At 45.7% G+C, this 20,158-nt stretch overlaps 6 protein-coding genes across 6 annotated transcripts; 1 reads left to right on the forward strand and 5 right to left on the reverse strand.

Annotated features, from left to right (window-relative positions):
• Window positions 1-1,015: 1,015 nt before the first annotated feature.
• On the reverse strand, window positions 1,016-2,801 carry PAAG_01131 (hypothetical protein; the record flags this gene model as incomplete). Its single annotated transcript, XM_002797226.2, has 2 exons — window positions 1,016-2,567; window positions 2,641-2,801. The coding sequence occupies 2 exons, from the start codon at window positions 2,799-2,801 to the stop codon at window positions 1,016-1,018; spliced, it is 1,713 nt and encodes a 570-aa protein (XP_002797272.1).
• A 1,747-nt stretch (window positions 2,802-4,548) lies between these two features.
• PAAG_01132 (E3 ubiquitin-protein ligase ubr11) lies at window positions 4,549-11,103 on the reverse strand (the record flags this gene model as incomplete). The annotated part of the gene is made up of 2 exons (XM_002797227.1): window positions 4,549-4,816; window positions 4,883-11,103. The coding sequence occupies 2 exons, from the start codon at window positions 11,101-11,103 to the stop codon at window positions 4,549-4,551; spliced, it is 6,489 nt and encodes a 2,162-aa protein (XP_002797273.1).
• An 863-nt stretch (window positions 11,104-11,966) lies between these two features.
• PAAG_11213 (hypothetical protein) lies at window positions 11,967-12,495 on the reverse strand (the record flags this gene model as incomplete). The annotated part of the gene is made up of 4 exons (XM_015846903.1): window positions 11,967-12,023; window positions 12,094-12,142; window positions 12,264-12,346; window positions 12,487-12,495. 4 exons carry the CDS (start codon window positions 12,493-12,495, stop codon window positions 11,967-11,969), a joined length of 198 nt encoding a protein of 65 aa, XP_015703510.1.
• Window positions 12,496-12,902: 407 nt separating this feature from the next.
• On the forward strand, window positions 12,903-13,583 carry PAAG_01133 (hypothetical protein; the record flags this gene model as incomplete). Its single annotated transcript, XM_002797228.1, has 1 exon — window positions 12,903-13,583. The coding sequence occupies one exon, from the start codon at window positions 12,903-12,905 to the stop codon at window positions 13,581-13,583; it is 681 nt and encodes a 226-aa protein (XP_002797274.1).
• A 721-nt stretch (window positions 13,584-14,304) lies between these two features.
• PAAG_01134 (protoporphyrinogen oxidase) lies at window positions 14,305-16,246 on the reverse strand (the record flags this gene model as incomplete). Its single annotated transcript, XM_002797229.1, has 3 exons — window positions 14,305-15,024; window positions 15,103-15,777; window positions 15,872-16,246. The coding sequence occupies 3 exons, from the start codon at window positions 16,244-16,246 to the stop codon at window positions 14,305-14,307; spliced, it is 1,770 nt and encodes a 589-aa protein (XP_002797275.1).
• Window positions 16,247-17,141: 895 nt separating this feature from the next.
• PAAG_01135 (hypothetical protein) lies at window positions 17,142-18,847 on the reverse strand (the record flags this gene model as incomplete). The annotated part of the gene is made up of 2 exons (XM_002797230.2): window positions 17,142-18,348; window positions 18,417-18,847. 2 exons carry the CDS (start codon window positions 18,845-18,847, stop codon window positions 17,142-17,144), a joined length of 1,638 nt encoding a protein of 545 aa, XP_002797276.2.
• Between the last annotated feature and the right edge of the window lie 1,311 nt (window positions 18,848-20,158).

Consider the following 20,158-nt stretch of genomic DNA (forward strand, 5'->3'; position numbering starts at 1 on the left):
AAGTTACCAGGGCGCAATGCGGGTAGAAAATGCGGAGTAGACGATCTAACGCCTAACACAATGAATTTCGAACATCCATCAAATAGTAACAGCAAACAGGAATCCAATATTTAGTGCCTGTTGGCTCAAGTGCAACATTAGAAGCGAGCTAATCCAAATAAAGCATAGTGTCGACAACCTTATTTAAATGATTAGGGTTTCCACGTTTTGCCAAGATGCCAAGCAAAATGGCAGCCACTCGGTACGTCCATTAGATTAGAACACTTGGGAATGGCAAAGATTCGCACAAACCGCGGTTGATGACACATGAAGAGGTTTGAAGATAGAATATTAAGTAATCTGCGTTCCAAGTCCATTGAAATCCGTAATATCCATGTCCCTGTATATTCGTGAAGATCCATGGATAACCATAAAAAGTGTTACCTGGACAACTATATTGCCGAGCCGGGAGTTGCATCGGAATGTGCGCTAGAGACAAAAGTGGCCGCGACGTCATCATGCTGAGAAAAGAACACAGCTTGTATGTGCCGTCGGGCAACAGGTGTTCGGGATGCCTGAGATTTTGGTACTGGTGATCGGAACGTTCCTTCGGGCCGTCTGCGAATCTCCGTTTGCCGACAGCTATTTATTATGGTTTGTTGGAATTCGCTATTCATCCACTGGTTCCTGACCCCTATATAGGGGTTAAACTAGGGATGATGGTCATCATCATAGATCTCTAGGTGGGCAATCTTAACATCCCTTCATCAATCAGGCCTTGCATAAAAACGTCCCTTCACACTCAATGAGCGTCACATCTCAAATACACCCAGATGCATGACTTAACTGTTGTTCCATTTGAGCTCGGAGAAACCAGAGGATGTGACCCCAATAGCGGTATGAAGTGGCATTAGTAATTTATAAAGACCGTCTTAGACCAACTTCCTCAAATAATCCTAGCACGTAGCCTTGCATCTTAGGCGTCCCAAAAAGTCTCCAAACAAGGCCCAATTCAACCACCCATGGACGATGATCCTTATTTTCCCTTATGGCGTCTCCCTTCCAGCACCCTCATAACATCGCTGACACTATCTTTGTCGCCTCTTTTCTTCTTGGGCCCCCGTTTTCTTTTACTTCCTGGGCCGCGTCCTTCGCCTTCCCAAACTCCTTCTTCATCTTCGTCATCTCCAAATCGACTTCCACCAAACCCTAGATCCAAATCCATTGCATCTTCTCTATCTCGTTTCTTGGCCTCTTCGAGGAATTTCTTGCGTTTCAAAGCTGCTGCTTCATCTAGATCAGCTTCATCATCAAGAATGGATGAGGATGCCTGTCTAATCGCGGCTGCGTGCTTCAGGGCAGCAAGAATGGTTGGGTCACTTGAAAGTGATTTAGGACCATCAGAATTTTCTATATCATCCCGAGTGGAGGATGTATCAAAATAGTTCCGGGGTTTTGAAGGTTCCATGGGTGTTTGTAGCGACTCTGCGAGGGTGGTATCCCGTGAATCCAGATCTTGGGGAGGTGGGCCTCTCTCTTTTACTTCACCATCCGATTCGCCAGACGACGAAGACTCACTACCATCATCCTCTTCAACACCAGCAAGCGGGTTGTAGTCCCTCCCAACTCCTTGGAAGATATCATCATCCTCTTCCTCAGCAGCTGCAGCAGCAGCTGCACGGGCTCGTAACAGAACTTCAGCGGGGACATCCATGCCCAGAGGAGCGGCACCCTTGTCTACCGGCAAAAGCCCGCCATCTCCAATTTTCGGCGCCGGATCATCTGGCTTATCAAGCCATCGGACTTTCCTCTTTGTCTTTCCCTCTGCATCAGTAGCAAGTAGAACTTCCCTTCTTCTGCCCTGGGCATCTTTCTCAATCCATCGCTTTTTCTCCGGTTTGGCCCCAATCTTTTTAAACTTTTCGCCTAGCGTAGAAGCCGGAGGCTCAGAGATAGTATTCTGAGAACCAGTGGAAGCCCGACTAGCCTTTAGCTGCTTCAGAATCTCATCTCGAGTCATTCTCCGCGCAGCAGTTGGTGGTGGAGAAGCCATAGTCCCTTTCTTAGCTTTTTCAGTTCGTACCATAGGTTCATTGACCTGCTTCTCCTTCTGTTCAAGAACCATTTCAAACTCCGCATCCACATCCAGCACACTTTCCTTCTCTCGCTCCCCCTTTCCATCACCTTCATCAGCGCTAGGAGGAGGAGCAGTTATATCTTCCCCAGCTTTCACCCTCCGTAGTAATTCCCAATCCAACCCTTTAATCAAATGTGTGCTCTTGACGTCCCCCCCAACTCCAAACTCTGCCCTAAGTTTCTCAAACGTAATCTGGTCAATCTGGCCAAGTTTAACCATGTCTTCCAACGCCCGAACTCTGTTTTCCAGTTCATCACCTCTCTGAACCACTTCACCATTATCCTCCCTTTCATGACTCGCCCTCCGTTGAAGAGTCCGATCATGGTATCCTTCAGCTAATTTGGAGCCTTTGGGAGCAGCGGAAGATCTGAATTTCTTTGAAGCAGGAGGCTGTGATTCACGGCGTTGTTCAACTAATTGACGTGCAAAATCTACACCGGTGACGGAACGACTGTCCGAATAAGAAAAACGAGAGAATCAGTTGGTGAAATAAGTAGTTTAAATGGGAAGGAACACATGCTTACGGCGTCATGGGGATGCTGGATCTCATCTTCGATCCCAGGGCCAATGGTCTGGAGCGACTTGCGTCCCGGCTGAGTGGGGATCCCACTTTGTCAAGTGAAGAGTCATGGTTATTTTTCAGTTGGTTGTCGAAGAGGAGGCGGCGAAATTGCTCGTTGTTCATGGTTTCTGCTTGGTTTGGTAGAAACTGTTAGAACAGTAAATAATTTGCTCTTTAAGCGTATCTAGATAGGCCTCATCATTTTAAGGTTGTTTAGCAACTATGTCCGTTCAGTCGTAAGAACAGCTTCAGTGAGTTGTGTCTGGGGAGTATGCAGATTGAGAAGGACCTTGGAGTTTGTTTGCCACTTGCAGCTATGGCGCTAATGGCGCCAACAAATTAACTAGCATGATTCCCAACCCAGTCGGCACCAAACCAACTTACGATATAATCAAAAGAAATTCCAATTTAAAAAAAAAAAATAAAATGAAATAAAATAAACTATACTGGGATTAGGACATCATCTTCATGTATGTTCAATAGTTCCACGGTTATTACATCTTTGTTGAGCTCACAATTATAGCTGTAAAACAGAAAGTTCAGATTCATATAATTTATTAACCATACTTTCAACAGATGGATTGAGAGGAGCAATAAGGCTTTGAGTTTCTTCTTTTGTAAGACTTTCTTCATGTTGAACAAGTATTTTCTCTTCATCTTCATTTAATCAGTGTGAATTTGCATATAAGCTTGTACATAAAAAATAGTCAATTCAGTCAATTAATGAGAGTAAAGTGTAAAATATCGTATAGCTTTGCTGTTTTATGAATAGAGGTAATTTGTTATTTCTCAAAGCAGTAATTGCAAATTCAACATTTTCCTCCATTTCTATAGAGTTTCTTTCATTTTAAATGTGAATCTGTGGCATTCTGATGCATCAAAGCAGGTTGGTTGGTAATTTTATTACACATTTCAATATGATGACCGGCTCAGTTGGGAATTACAATGTATTCAACAACCAACAGGCTTAAATATTGAAAATATTAATAAATTAAGACTACTTAATACTTGAATACGTAGCTATTAATTTAAGGCAACTATGTATAGGATGTTCAATAGTCCCACAGCTTCTGGTGAAATAGAACACTCTCTTGACCCTTTACATCCAATAATTGTGATTCATTCACAATTCTCCTGGATAAATGTATACCTCCCACTGCACTCAGCTGCAGTAATGATTTTAAAGGTTATACAAAGCCTCATTGCAAAGTCAGTCGGTCTCATCAAAGTTTCAAATATCATTTTCATGAATCTTAAATTCTTGAATAGCTTCATGTACCATATCTCTAATCATTGTTCCATAATTTTTGGAATTTATAGGCAGCAATGGCCAACTGTATGTGAGATTCTTGAGATGAAGACATTTTGAAGAAAAAACACGAAGAAATGATGTGTTGACGATAGTTTGAGTTGAATATTTGATGATTTTCAGAAAGAATCCGCCGCTCGGTTGGTAAATTATCCGCCGTTCAGTGGTTGATTACGTTAACTAGCTAGTGTGTTTATATAATCAACATTACTACCTGGAGCTCAGCCGGGACTCACTTGGGAAGTTCTACAGAACAGGATAATTTTTTCGATAAATGCAGTCAATATTTTGAACAATTTTTTTCTTTAGGTGCAAATCAATGGCCATGCACGGAAATCAGGCGGGTGAAACCATGAGGAAGAAACTGAGCAAATAAATAAATGCCTAGTTCACTCAACTTAAATACACACGAAAACCCAAATCCCCACGCAGAAAAGATACGTTGCCCACATTTACGGAGAAGGGATTCAGAAAAAGCACATTTCAACAAACAAAAACTTTAACTCCTGAGTATTCAGCCCATCCCATGCCCAATAACCCCATACCCCAACCTCTTTGTCCCTATATACTTTCCCAGCCCCCATTGTTAATTTCCGCCTCCAACCTCCTACTAATAACTGCGGGTATTCCATGCGATAACCACGCGTCACGAAGAAGGCGGTCATATCGTTTTTGATTCAATATAAGACGCCTATGATGCCGGAAACCTGGATCAACTTCGCCATGGATGTCCAGATAAGGCGCATGATGCCAGCTGCCGTTCTTGTTATGAAGAAAGAGAACCATGCATTTGCGGATGTTAATGAATAAGCCGACGTTTCCACCGCATCTGTAATGGAGATAATCAGTATCACGGGCTTGGTTTTAAGATTACGTAAAATAATAGGTAACATACTCAGCAACGTGGCGATTGCAACCACCCAATTTCCGATCGCCCCCGCTTCGACAGCAAACCGCCTGGGAACAAAATATGTCGCCACAGAAGAGACAGATGCTGGGATCAGCAAGTTCCTTGCCGGTCGTCTTGCAGCGGCGTCTCGTTGCCTCATCCAACAGGGAGTCAAAGTATTTGGGAAGCCCCACCAGCTCAAAAATCGCCGGATGTGGGAGTGAAAGGGGCTCCAGTTGTTGCTGATATTGCTGCTGATGATCATCAACGTTTGTGCGTTCTTGTAGCCAGGAAATAAAATGCGAGATCCACCCAGTAACTAACAAGGCCATACTGTTGCTGCTCTCTGCAGCCACATTATTTATAAGAGACTCAAAAATGCTATCAATCGAAGGAAGATGAAGTAGAGTGGACAGGCGATCAATCTCGGCCAAATCACTATAATCCGACCCGGTATTCGGAAACTCCACCCCAAACCGAACATGTAGTAAAATAACAGTTTTGCGGAGGAAAGGGAGTGCATATTTGTCAACCATTCGTCGGAGGGTTTTTATCATGCTGTTTGAGAAAGTTTCGCTGTCGATGAAAAGAGAGGAGACACCTTCTTCGGGTAGCTGATTATTGGTAGACGAGGTCTTGTATGTGTTAATAAGCCAGTTGAATACATTCCTCATCAGAGACTCCCGGGGGTTTATGACACCATCATCCGTAGAAGAATCGGAATCGTGCTTTGATTCCAACTCAAGGAAACCCGTCGGATGAAGCATATATACCAGGGCCGTCTTAACAATTTCAGCGATGTAGCATAGGCGAACTACATGGATAATATCGAAGTTTAACGCGGGGACTATGGAGAGCGAACACTCAGCCAGGAACACAAAACTGTCCTGTCCAAGTAGCGGCTCGATGGACTTGTTATCGTAGGCTAGGTTGGACAGCCCAGAAAGTCCTGGATGCCCAACAAATAGCTGACAGAGTTTCCGACGATTCATATCTCTGAATTCATATCCGGTTTTATTCGTCGCGGTCGGATTCAGTCCTCCAATGGAGCAGTACGAAAAAGCCGTCTCGGATATCACTCGTAAATGTGTAAGGGTCATTTGTGGAACCTGTGCTAGTAGAGTGCTTCCGCCTTGGGATCCAACACCCCGTTGGGCGATTTCCACAGCCGCAATGGAAAACCCAAGGCTCCTAAGTAATACATCGGAGAAAATCAAGTCATCTGATATATTCCCTTGATACCCAAATTGCGAGTAGATCCCGTTAGAGCGAATACTCTCTCTTAGTCGTTTGTAGATAGTCACAAGCTCTGGCATAAGCGAGTAATTTGTATTTGAAGTAGGTTGTTGAGTAGTAGGAGGGCCCATCGCGGCAATTTCATCTGGTTGGGGGAATAATCCTGGCATTTGCATCCGGGCTGGTTGGGAGAAGGAAAGCAGTTCCGGGAGTGGCGGCGTAGTCAATTGGTCCACCTTGTTCGACAGGGGGGAGATGAAATTTTTAGATACGTAATCGACAAACAAGTCCTGGAACCCGGAAGTATACAGCTTATCACTTTCCATTATAAGAGCATGATTTCGGAATCTAGACACAGCGTAGACAAGCGTTTCATTGAAGAATTCATCGAACGATTCTGTTGTGCCCAAAGCACCAGGGTAGGACTCCTCCTTGCCCTTCCAGATGATTGGTAAGAAAGAGTTTCCTAGTGCTTTGCAAAGTGGACAAACGAACTCATTCAGAGACAAGCGCTCAGGGTGATTGCGAGCAACCTGGTGGTGATGTCTTCGCTGTGCGGCGTTGTAATAGTCCTCGAAACAATGGTAGTGCATAATATGCCCACAACCAGTCATTACAGGTCCTACCACTGCTCGTTTGGGATTGTAGCCCTTGCCCAACCCTTGCTTTTCCATAATGACTTCGCCGCCTGTAGAATCTAGACTTCGAACCATCTTGCGATTGTCCCCAGCAACACCAAATGGGCGAATGGCATCCGCCGAACGATCGAGACTAGATGGAGTCTTTAATACCTCCCCAACGTAGCTGGCGTCTTCCGTATCTGTTTGTCGAAGAATCTTGCTCTCTGTTATAAGCGCGAATGTGCCATAAATACGCGAATCATTGGTATCTTCCTGGCACAAAATACATCGATCCGAAGGATACTTCCAAAGCTTCTTTTCAGTCAAGCTGAGATGATTTGGCTCCCCAACCTCACTCATATCGTCATCCTCCTCTCCCCAGTCAATGTTACCTTGAGCATTCAAAAAGTTCTGCTGCTGCTGCTGGAACTGTGCCATTACTTTAGCCTGTCGATCAAGAGCCTGTTTCTTCTTAATCTCAAGTTCGCTCTCGGTCTTGGCAGCCGGGGAAGGAGCCTCGATATTGTCGTACGGGAATTCAAGAGTACTTGTCGCAGCAACATAAGCTTTCGGACGCATTTGCCACAATTTCTTCAAAATGTGTCTAATCTTTGGCCCACATGAGGAAAACTCTGGCACATTTGATATATTCTGAAGCAACCCGATAATGCTTATTTCTGCCATACGGGTAAGTTTAGTCCGGCATAAGGCATGATAGATAAATGATTGCGTGGAGTCAGGATGCTCGCCACTCTCATCCAGGTCATCTTCAGAGACATTATCTTCCATGGTTGCCAAGAGAATTAGGTGGAGTACCAGATGCAGGAATGTCTCAACCCTCGTCGTAGTGACGTTTGCAGTGACACTTTTAAATGTTAGACAATAATCTAGGCAGTGGTGAATAATTTGAGCAAACAATGTCGTCTGAGTAAAAGCAGTAAGTCTAACGAATGCCCCTGACTGTATCACACGCAGTTTCGGCTCAAAAACAATCTGCGATGCATCTTTACCGGTTTTCTTCGCCATCCACTGTTTGTACAGGTTCTCAGCCTCATCTCTCTGGTTCTTAGTATAATGAGCGCAGTATGGATCCACGAGATCGAGATAATCCGGCTTCAGTTCAAAAGTGCCTGTATCATTCATTCCTTCCGGAGGGCGGAACGTAGCCACCTCCGACAAGACCTCCTGGAAATTAGTCGATTCTCCAAACTTTTCATTCATCCGTTGCGACAAGTCCGAAAAGGACAGTGGTTTGAAACAAAGAGCATGTGCAATGTCTCGGGCCATAGTACTCGTGCGAACATTATCTTGATCCTCCGGAGACGATAACGAAGTTCGATCAGTGATCAGCACGATCATCAAATGGATAAACTCCTCCAGGATATCCACATGCTTCAAATCTTCGTAGCCAGGCCTAGTCACATATCCTCCACGCATCCAATCGCCAACGCCAAACCGGTCAACAACACTCGCAAGAAATCTGATGGGGTCGCAAACAACAAAGGCAGTCTGCAACAAAAAAATATCTCGATAATATGCCAACTCACGTGTTGTGACGGCGCGATATTGGCTCATTTGGTGTCGAAGGCTAAGCCCATTCCTTACCCACATGCCCGCTTTCATCTGAGCAAGCCAAGCACATACCCTCAGAGGGAAGTCAAACATAGTAAAAATGATATCATCCGCATCCAATCCCTGGATCTGCGTGTTGATCAAACGTTGAGATTTAACCATATTCGCCGTACGATAAAACACTTCCCTCATTTTATTCTCAGGCATGTCCCGACCACACTCAACGAGCCAGGAGAGGGTATAATGGAGCGCGTGATGGAAACTAATCGACCCACGATCTACAGCGAAATCAACTAGCCGATGGTGTGTAACCTGTTTAAAAGAGTAATTTTCAAATTCGACAAATGGGACAGACTTGAAACGGACTAGTTCTTTGATCTCCGCCTGGCTGAAACGGTGTCGCTCCAGTCCCAGGGAGTTGACCATGGTCGAATAAGCAGTTGTTGCTATCGCATCAACTATGAAAGCCTCGTTCTCTTCAGTGTCGTTTATGCGAAACGCGTCGCAAAACATCCGACAAAGGCGGTTAATTTCTCTCATCAATATAGATGCTGCGATCCAGGTTTCTGTCTCGTACTCAACATGAGCTTCGACTGCACGAACATTGGGACAGATTCCCTGTGGGAGTTTTACAAGATCAAGGAATTGCATCAGATATTGCCGTTCACAGCGGATCTTGGACTTGACATGCTCAGATAGAAGGAGGTATCGTAAATCAAGGAAGAAATGGTATAGTCGCCGGTTAGTTGCTGAGCCAGTGTCAATCGAAAGTGTGGCAGTTGGGTCAACATCGCGAGGTTCTCCCACTTGGCGTGTGGTGAGGAAGGTATAGAGAATGGCCATTATGTTCGTTAGGAAGTTTCCCCTATCAACTACTTCTTCGGTGATAGAAGGTGTTGTCAATAACTGTAGGGAGAGGTTAATAATAGAATGATCCGGTTCCCTATCAGCGATCAAATATAGCTGCGCAAGCGTGGTATATAACGCGGAGAACCGTAGACCAAGGATCCTTTTGAACCGTGGCACATTGACAACAGTACCCAGACACAATTCCCGAACATCCGTTCTAGTCTTCTTCCATAGTCTCAAGTCGAACAAGATAATCCAATCAAGTCGCGTCCTCTTCCGGAAGTCTTCGTAGGGAGCAAGGTCCTGGTTGTCGAAGTATCGATCAGGCTTAATCCCCCAGTACGTAGGAGCTCTTGAATACGGCTTGGATCTCACACCAGGCGTTTTAGGAATAGTGATTCTTGCAGATGCGATAGAATTCGCAAACCTTTCACTCTCTGGCCCCGTGGGGGCAATAAGAGGGGTAACATCCTGGCCACCCTGCTGGAGTGTCCGTGGTGGTGGCGGTGGAGGGGGTGGAGGATATCCTGCGAGAGTTGCCTCCTCAACTTCTAGGTGGTCTTCAGTGGCCATTTCAACATCTGCATTCATGGCATTGGCTCTAGCTTCGAAAGCTTCTGCAATTTGTTCCAGATTAAGACGAACGGGATTGACAACATCCATATCGTCATCCTCCTCATCGTCGACCTCATCATCTTCACCTTCTTCTTCCTCATCACGGTCCTCTTCAATAGCTCCCTCATCGTTGTCATCCATCACATCGTCAGTGGCAGCAAGTTCGATAAAGGGGCCATTTGGATTGATCGTAAATGAAATAGCGTAACCTCTCATCCTATCCTCCTGTTCATTGTCGTATATACCTTTCTTGCCAATACTGGCGTTTGATGCACTGCTCCCAAGTCTCCAAGGCTGAATCATTTGATCACACACAGTCTGCCTGAGCAAGTCACTATCATTGCCAACATAACAAGAGGCAATATCAGAAAGCCACTCAATGATCGTTCCACACATTTGCTCCCGGTATGTATCCCGAGCAGACCTCACTGTAACGGTGACTCTTATCTGTTCAATAATATTCGACACAGCAAGTAAATTCCCCAAGTCCCTCGAGTATTTCACCACACTCCTTCCAATTTCGTGTGTCTCATTAGCCTTTTCTTTTCCAAACCGCGATACCTCCCGACAGGCGCGGACAACTTGATTGGCAACCTCTGTAACCGTATGTTTCTCATCATTCCAGAGTACGAGAGCAAACTCTGGCTCTTCCTCGGCAGGATCGCTCCCACCATACCACTCTGAAGAGAGCCTCGACGTAACCTCATCCTGCCTGATGCTAGTCTCGGACTTTGCAAGCCTGAGCTGCTCTGGTGAGCAGGAGATAACATCGCAGAAATAATCATAAACCCTGCCGATCGTTGTTGTAATACTCTCAACCAGATCAGCTGGAGTCTGTGCTGACGATTTCCCTTTCTGTTCAATATCCGCCGTCGCCGTATGAATAGCACAGAGAACAGGAATCTTAAACGCCTCCTCATCGCCACAATCACAGCACCCGTTATATCCACTCGACAAGGAAATGGAATACTTGTGTCCGGTATGATCCGAAGAATCAAAGCATCGCGAACACAATGCACAGGTATCATCCGTCGAGCACGTCATACAGTGATATGAAGCTTCGCCGTTCTTGAAAATATGCCCGCATCTCTTGCCCCGTGCCGCCTCGGTGTATTCTGCACCTTCAACCGCACCCTGAGCTTCTGACAGCTTCCATTTGCCCTTTGGGAGACCGTCGGGAAATAGTAGGCGGAGATATTCTTCATTGTAGCCGGTCAAGGAGCGGAATAGGAGCTCGAGGAGGTCATGGCTGGCTTCTCTAGTGTAGCGGTAGCCATGCTTAGAGGGATGCTCCAGCAGCGCACGCCCGAGTTTCCGTTCAAGATCAGACAACATAGTTGTTGTGTATGTGGTACCTCCGTGCTTTTTCAGGTCATTTATTTTGGTGTGTCCTATTGTTCTTCTAGCGTGGGGGCTGAGGGCAAGTTTAGTATCATGAGCTGCTGGTGGTGTTGGTGTTGGTGTTGCTGGTGTTGGTGGAAGTGGGAGACAACAGTGTGAAGGAGATGTTTATGGAAGTGGGGGGTGGTGATAACATGCAAGTAGATAGTAGCAATAATAGGCCCTATCCTAGAGTGTTCAGAGATATGAATTTGAGTTGAAAGGGTGGTGGAAAATGTTTGTTGATATATGTTCAAGTAATGATGTCAGATTGTTAGAACGGGCAGCTTCCAGACAATCGGTTTCTTCTCCTATTTATCATACAAAATATGCTGGGTCGCTTCGGCCATGACTATTCACCCGCCCTGAGAAGAACTTCATGAGCCTCAAACAACCACAACTTCCTCTACTGCCTTATTTTATTTTTCTCACTCTGTATATGTATGTTAGGGAACATACATGTTTGTTAAAATGAAGCATTTTCTTCTAGACCTTTATCAACAGCTCCATCAGAGGCTATCCTACTTAGTTACACCACTAAAAAAAATGAGCTGCAATGCAGAAAACGCCCCAATATCCCAGCCAGGCTAGGTAAATCAATTGCACCTATGTATATATGAACTATATGACAGGAAACATAGGACTAGAATCCCCAGAAACAGGAATAATATGAAAAAAAAAAATGTAATTCCACAGGGACCTGTCTAATTTATAAATATACAGTCTCCGGCACTTCTCTTCCCAAGCTTCACGTCCAGGTCATCAGATGTGAATAAATCCACGTTAAATGACCAAATTCCCCTAAAGAAAAACCAGATCTATTCTTCCTCCTCGGCCTTCTGAATGTACCGGTGTCGGATATCCTTCCATTGTCTCTGTACATGCAGTATTAGCTTCTCAACACGCAGTCTGGGAATCGGCAAACGGGTTAAGATGTATACGTACACCCTTGTTGATCGAGTCGAATATTCTGTCGCTAATCGAGTCGAATGCACTATAAAAGGTACAACGAGAAAGAATTCTGTCAATTTCAATACAACTCCACCATATACCACACCTTTATAAATGAGTGTGTTTTTGTTTTCATTGGATAAAAAACGAAATAATATGCATACATTTCGAATACGAACGCGCCGACGAACATCGAGCTCAGGAAGACGGCATTTCGTCGGAAGAGGACGCTAAGGTATACGGTTAGCTTTCAGCAGTTCGATTAACTGAAGAATAGAAGTAGAGGAGGGAAGCCTTGCTTGTATATGGCTCCGGAGATCTTTGGAAAATGTGAGATCTGATTAGCATTGATTCCACGCCTGGTATTGGGAATTGAAAGTGACATACTCCAGCCATGGCAAAAGAGAGAGACAGATGGGATTTCAACAGACAAAGGGTAAAATGAGTGGATTTGATATGCGAGCAACAATTGCGTCAAGAGATTGTTGCTATTGTCGATGATGTTGTAGATAAATTGACATGAGAATGAATGGTAAGGGAAAGAAGAGGAAAAGCGTCAGGAATTCAGAGGGCGGTGATTGGTCAGCTGACTCTCCGCCTTGGATTCTGCCAATAGCACAGAAAAAAAAGCTCAATTGGAGATCAGCTCAATATACAATGCAACAAGTTAACAGGGACTGTGTTAGATAAACTAGTTTGCTGGTTAGTTACGCCTCATCTCACTTTACCATAATACATAAATCCTGTTTCACAAGAACACAACGCTGCAGTCAAACACAACACACATCTACACATCATTCATCATGGCTCCCAAGCCACAAACCACCATCACAGACACAGATAAAGACGCCATCTCTTCCTCGGGAATTACAGTCAATGCCCTGACCGGCGAACGTCACATCCCAGCCTCTATTCGCCCAGATGGCTCCCAGCGCCGCGAAATCAAAGTTCGCCCAGGTTATCGCCCTCCAGAGGATATCCAAGTCTACAAAAACCGCACAGCTGAGGCATGGAAGAATCGCGGGAAGGGAGCTGGTATCCCCGGCGCAGAAAGCTTAAATGATGAATCTCCTGATGCTCCCATGGCTATAGCTGCGAGGAACAAAAATGCGAAGAAGCGCGAGGCGAAGAAGAGGGCTAAGGCTGTCGCAAGTGATAATGTTGCTTCGATAAAGACGGAAGGCGGAGTTGGGGGCAAGGCTATGGAGAAGGACAACTGGAGGGAAAAAGGGGAGGAACATGGTATCGCTGTTGTTGCTCCTGATGCTGTCGTGGATCCTGAAGCTGAAAAGGAGAAGAAAGCCCGCAGTCTGCGCAAGAAGCTGAGGCAGGCCAGGGAGCTGAGGGAGAAGAAAGACAATGGCGAGAATCTGCTACCCGAGCAGTTTGAGAAGGTTATCAAAATTCAGGAACTGGTAAGACAGTTAGATGCGTTGGGGTTTGATTCGGACGGGGAGAGGAAGAAGGAAGCTGTAGGCCCGTGAGCCATATGACGGAGGTAATGGAAATGAAGTTTGAGAAGCAACTTGATGATTGATATCTTCTGTGCGCCACGGGATTTACTGTTTTGAAATTGCGAATTTGAATGACACGACGATGAGGGAGAGTTGTGCATACATTATTACATCCTACCGCCGCATGCGAAGATTTGAGGGGAAGGCAGACGTGCAACTCATGTGTTGCTATGATCATGCAATTAGCTTGCATCCACGCACACGAAAATCGCATACCAACCTCTTAGGATGAAGACAATATGGGGTTGGTTGGGCATGGATTTGCCGGTGCTAATTTAAAAATTTTTCCTATTGCGCGTCGCAGAGGGTTACTAGTGAATTTGAGAAGTACACCAGCGTGAGATATCTTGGGTTGAAATTTAGGGGAAGACGTTCGATACAATTGGGATAAAATTGATACGATACGCACGGATAAACCATTAGCGATATCTGGGGATAGAATGATGGTAGCGAAACCGAATAAAAGAATGCATACTTCTGCTCGATACTTGCTAAATCGAATTGTCACAGCCAATGGGTATAATTTCTGTTTTCATTCTCACAATGCACAACCCCACGGAGAACCAGATCACTAAATATATTCTAAAGAGCCCCTCTGTGTATCCTCTTCTAGCATATTTTACATTCTACAAGGAAAAAAGGAAATGTCCCTAATATTTTACCACCCAAAAATATCATACTATCACTCCACCTAACCCTCTTCCACAAACCTCCCCTTAAAATTCTGCGGCAGATATCGCTCCAACCCGGTAACCCCTTCTTGCCCCGCAAGCGTCGCCCCCGCCACAATCCTCCCAGCACATATCGAATCATTAACACCAACGCCCGTATACCACGCCCCAGCAACCTTCAACCGCGACCCAAACTGGCTCTCCATAGCCTCATGCAACCTCTCCATCCTCAACACATACCCAACCGTAGGCTGCGGAATCGCATCCTGCTGCAAGCGCGCCTTGGCAACAGTTGGTTCTTCGGCGATGCGCAAATGGCGCGCCAGCACTGACTTGGCCATGGCTATGGCGCTCTCTTCATCGGGTAAGTCGCTGGGAAGCCAGTCATCCCACCAGTGCCCGCCGAGCATGACGGTGAGCTTGGTGCCTGGTGCCGTATCCTGACCTGCGCTGCTGTCTGAGGCGAAGATGACGCCCAGGGCGCGTTCGGGGTTTAGGTCGAAAGGGATGGAACGGGGGATTAAGTAGCCGAAGCCGCGATGGGGAAATAGGTTGGGGTTTTTGTAGTAGAGGTTAACGACCATGACGGCTACGGCGTAGTCGTTTTGGTTGAGGATGTTTGTTACGGCGGTTGGCGGGGGGTGAGTTGGGGAGTTGAGGAGTTGGTTGGAGAGTTCTGTGGATGGGGTGGTGGAGATTATGAAGTCGAAATTGGAGGTGGTGCCGTCTGCTAGGGCGAGCTGTATCATGTATAATATGGTTAGCCTGAAAGAATGACACGAATATTTTCAGATATGAGAATTTGGGATTTGCCATACAGTCATTGGTGATGGGTCTACTCCCTTAGAGATATATTTAATCTGGGATCCAGTCTGGATCTCCACATTTGGTGCACTCCTTAATGACGATTCCAGTGAAGTTGCAAGTTGCCCCAACCCTCTACGGAGAGTAAAAACGTTATTACCCGCGGCAAAATTACAGATATCTGTTATTTTCTCCTTAGAAACAAGCTGGCGCGCCTTGAAAATATCGTAAGGCATGGTAAACCGTTTTTTATTGATATATTCCATAAGCTCTGTTGCAAATCCCCGTTCAGATAGCTGAAATTCGTCCCAGGCAATGCGTAAAATCGTACGCGCGCTTAGCCTGTACAGATCGCCAGCATAGATGCCGTGAAAAAAAGCGGAGCCAACAACGTCTGCCACATTAGGGCCAAAACACCGCTTCATGAAATCTCCGATGGATTCGTCCGTTATAGAACGGTCACGTTCCTGTCTGCTTGGGTCGCGGATCACTTCTACCGCAAGTTTCCAGAGCACTGGCTCTGTACATAGTTGTATCACATTCATCAAGATATTCGCTAGAGAGCCATAACCAGGATATGGCCCCGGAAGGCGGACTAGGTGGTCTGGATAGTAAATGTATCGATTGCAGGCAGCGGGGGAGTCGTTCTTCGTTGCTAAAATATCATTTTTGAGACCCAGGTCGAATAACTGAATCAAGCTCCACATACGCACATTAGCTTTAGGGTAAATACAAGATGGCTAAGTGGAATTGAAGGAACGGTTTTATAGCCAGATGCCTCACCAACTCCAAAGTTGATAAGCTTCCCCGATATCCCGCACGGAGAGTTCGGGGGCCATATTCGAACAGGACATCCCTGCCATCAACATCGATTATTTCTGATTGCAACCAACCCCCGAGTCTGTGTGACTTTTCGTAGACGGTAACCCGTGCATTTTTGTCTTGGGAAAGACGATATGCAGTTGACAGACCCGTTACACCAGCACCGATGACCGCGATGTTTTTCTGGTTGGTGGCCGGAGCGGAGGAGAATCGGCGAAAGGATGCAGGACGCCGAGTTGTGAACCACCGTTTAGATCGGGCCCATGGGTGTAATCTGGGGCGAGCATGCGCCCATAGTTCGTCTAGGGTGCAACAGAATAAGCATCGCTGACTCATTTGCAACTGAATCGATATGTTCTATCACAGTGGCTAATTTTCGGAGTTTTGGTGGTTTATGATGGTGGTCCGTTCATGGTAAATATGCGCAGTGTTGAACTCTTCCCGATTCGACTAGCTCAGGGCTTGTCATCAGCCTCACCCGTCATAACCCACCAATTGCTCTACAATCGAAGCACATCCTGTGTAAAGGCTTGCTTCTAGGTCAATTCCTCAAACAGAAGCTGCTTCGCTTGGATTATGGAATGTGTAAAAACAATGGCATATCTTGGAGTATGAAGATGAGTATGAAGAACGCGGTTGGCATGATAATTTCACTGCAGGTCATCATTTTGTCTGCTTCTTCAACGCCTGCGTGTAACTATACGTAGACTCAAAGCCAATGAAAATCACCCTGAACTAAATACCAACATAGAACTGAATAGTAAGGCAAGTAGAATACAGAACCAAACAAACAAAAGAGATGAAGAAGAAAGGACAACATCTTTCATCTGTTAAAACACCATTCCATATCCGAGATAGTCCAGGATTCAGCTGTGCAAAAAAATGTCTTCGATATCCTACGCCCTTTTGCCAGTTGAAATCCGTTCTTATGCTAAATACAGAGGAACAAATAGATAAAACAACCTTTACCTATCCAACGCCAGTCATGTCAGTACATACCAGGTAGCTTTTAAAGTGTAATACATGGTTTAACAGAACGAGAAACTATGAGCAAAAAAAAAAAAAAAAAAAAAAAAAAAAAAAAGGGGGGGGGGGGGGGAACAAGAATAGTAAAGGTGCCTCTTTATTAAAAGGGAAAGGAAGGGAAAGAAATAATGCCAATCACAGTTCAAAGAAAAGATCATCCATCACAATCAGACAAGAAACAAAAAAGAATGATACAGAAATTATATCAAGTCAAAATCTCCTGCCCCCTCACTTCGTCCGGCGTGGACGTATTAGCAACCTCAGGTTTAATAAGCTCCTCCTGCCCATCCTCATCCGTCACGAACCTGCGCTCGCTAACATGTTCCTTCTTCTCACTATCGGCCGCCCTCCACACTTTATCCGCAAACACGCCCCGCTGACCCTCAGCATGCTTGTACGGACATATCCGATTAAGACAAGGGTTGAATTTGCAGGCAATTTGCAGATGTGTGTACTTGCAATTTGGCGTCGAACAGTCCGCTCCATTCCGGCACATGGGCATGCTTGGATGCTTGAAAGTGCAGTTCGGGTTCGTGCAGTGGGGGAAGAATCGACAGAGTTCTTCGGCCTGGTGTTCTGCCTTCTGGGCCGGTGAGGGATGTCGGGCGGCACATTTTCGATTCTTGCACGCTGCGCCGAAGGGGCATTCGTCGTTCACGTCTACGACGACGCCTTCGGGGGCGGCGGGGGATTGATGAGCGTAGGGACAGTCTTTCCTCGTACATTTCAGGTTGAATCGACAGACGGTGTTGGGTCCTGGTTCGGCAGGTTGTGCTTCGTGGGCGGCATCAACGTCCATTGAAGATTCTGCGTCGTTATGCGCAGTGTCCATTTCTGTATCGACATTTTCATTTTGCCGGTGGAAGTTCGAAGAATGGCCATTCACATGATCCCGTCGAGCAAAATGCTGGTTCCTGTTTGGTTGCATCTCTGCGCGCTCAAAAAGGGAGCGCCCCTGTTGGTTTGGAGGAGGACCATTTTGAAAAGCGGGATTTATGGCAGGTGGGACCATCCCCGGCATAATCTGAGCCATCATGCGAGCCTGCTCTTCCAGCATAGCCATCATTTGCATCTGTTGTTGAGGACTTAATGGTACCATTCCAAATGGCGGAGCATTCGGCATCTGGCCACCAGGCATCCCCATGCCCATCCCCATGCCCATCCCCATACCCATTCCCATCGGACCAGAAGGCCTTCCTGACGGCATACGTCCATTTCTTAGCTGAAACCCTCTTGGGGCCTTCGGGGGTTCTCTGGAGTGGCTGTTGATCCTTTCTGAACCTTGGTGATTGCGCACCCGATGTAAGACGGAGTCGTTCGCGCGGTCCAAGGTCTTGTTTATTTGGCCCACCATCCTGCCCCGTCCACCTTGTTGTTGTCTAGGATTCCGCGCACTCTTTGGACCGGTTGGGCTGTTTAATTTCGTGCCAGTCAGCTGAGGAGCAAGCTAAAACAAAAACATGGGGAAATGTGGACTGACATATTACCATCCTGCCCTGCAGCAATATCACTACTCATCGCAGAATCCCCTACATCACTCGCATGTGCAACCGCTGAGAGTGAGTTGCCCTGCTGTGCTGAAATTGAAGGAATAGCTTGCGACGCAGCATGTTGCTCTGTTGCGGGAGCCGCCACATTTATCCTGTTGTTCAGTTCGTGGACCTGTTCAAATAGCCATTTTGCAAAATCAACAGCTTCTGTATCTTCTGGGCCAAGACTTAGAAGATCGTTTGCCAACTCCGAAGCAATCTGATCCTGAGTTTTCCCGTTGACGAGCATAAGAATGACGTATTCAGCCAAAGCGGAGTCATCTCCTCCACCCGTGCTCCAACCCACTTCGACCAGCTTCGGTTGTATGGCCTCGTTAAGAGCCTCTGCAAGGGGAGTACCCAGTTTGATGGAAACAGACATGGTCGCGGGAGCGCCTGTTGTCTGCGAAGGTAAGATTTTAGAGGTGAGGTGGCGACGGCGGCGGAGAGATGGGGAGTCGACAACCTCAAAAAGAAAGTGAAGGGAACAACAGAGAGATACCGGGTCAAAATGAACGATGGTCTGCGATATTTAGAAACGGTATGAACTGAGCACAGATGTTGTAACATGTATGGCACAGCGTGGATGAATTCCCAGCATAAGCAAGACGTTGGCGGTAGTTTGATATGGCCTCGGTGGAAGCTTTCTGCTCAGCAGAGCCTGAGGTTGGTTGCTTGGAAGGTTTCTCGATTGGGACTGGTTGTGGCGCACCAAATGCACCAGCTACAATTGCTGAGTCATCATTATCTGATTGTGTCAATTATTAACTAATTAACTAAGTTAACAACTAGTTAGTTTAACTAACTAACTTCGTTATTAATTATTAGTTAACTATTTAACTAGTTAATAGTGGATGCTGCTTAATCACGTGCCTCTCGATGTTATCCCCCTTCGTCCGTAAAAATGTTGCCAGACCTAGCGCGGTTTCATTGGTATATTTTACCTAAGATTATTGGTTTATATAACTAGGTAATATTTGGTATTATTTGGTAATTGGTAATTGGTAATTTATTGAACCTTATTTCTAGCTAGCCTAGTTAGGTAATATGGGATTCCATCTTCATTGTATGGAATTCCTCCCAACATCGAGTCATTTATCCTGACACCATACACAAACAAGGCTCTTTGGCAATGAAAATTGCTTGTCATTCAGTAAAGGTTTCAGCCATTCAGATGGTAGATCATGGGTTGAGCTGGCAAAGACAAAGAGTTGCTGATAGAGCTCCTCCCGGAAGCTTATGCTTGAGTAGCTGACTAGCCGAGACCCCTTGCTGCTTCATATAAAGATATTGAAGCTTATATCATTGATAACTGCAGTATCCAAGATCCAGTATAATTGGAGAAACCAGTTGTGATATGTAGTTCTATGAGTCTCATAGGGTTCCCTATACTGATTTGCTAGGTCAATCCCATTCATATTATGATTATAGTCATCAATAATCATAGGAATTGGCAATTTCTTGACTGGAAGATCTTCAAAGAATTTTCTAGCCTCAGTTCCATGAGTTGAGGTCTTGCCTGGCCATTTTCACTCTCAAATAACAATGATATCATGAAGATGAATGATAGTCAATGCTAATACCATATTATTGTCTTGCAGCCCAGACAGAGAACTTTAATTTGAGGTATAGCACATAGAGTATTCCAGGAATCTTCTCGAAAATCGAATGCTCATGTAGCTCAGCTAGCAGG

The sequence above is a fragment of the Paracoccidioides lutzii genome (assembly GCF_000150705.2).
Source record: "Paracoccidioides lutzii Pb01 unplaced genomic scaffold supercont2.2, whole genome shotgun sequence".
NCBI classification, from domain to species: domain Eukaryota; kingdom Fungi; phylum Ascomycota; class Eurotiomycetes; order Onygenales; family Ajellomycetaceae; genus Paracoccidioides; species Paracoccidioides lutzii.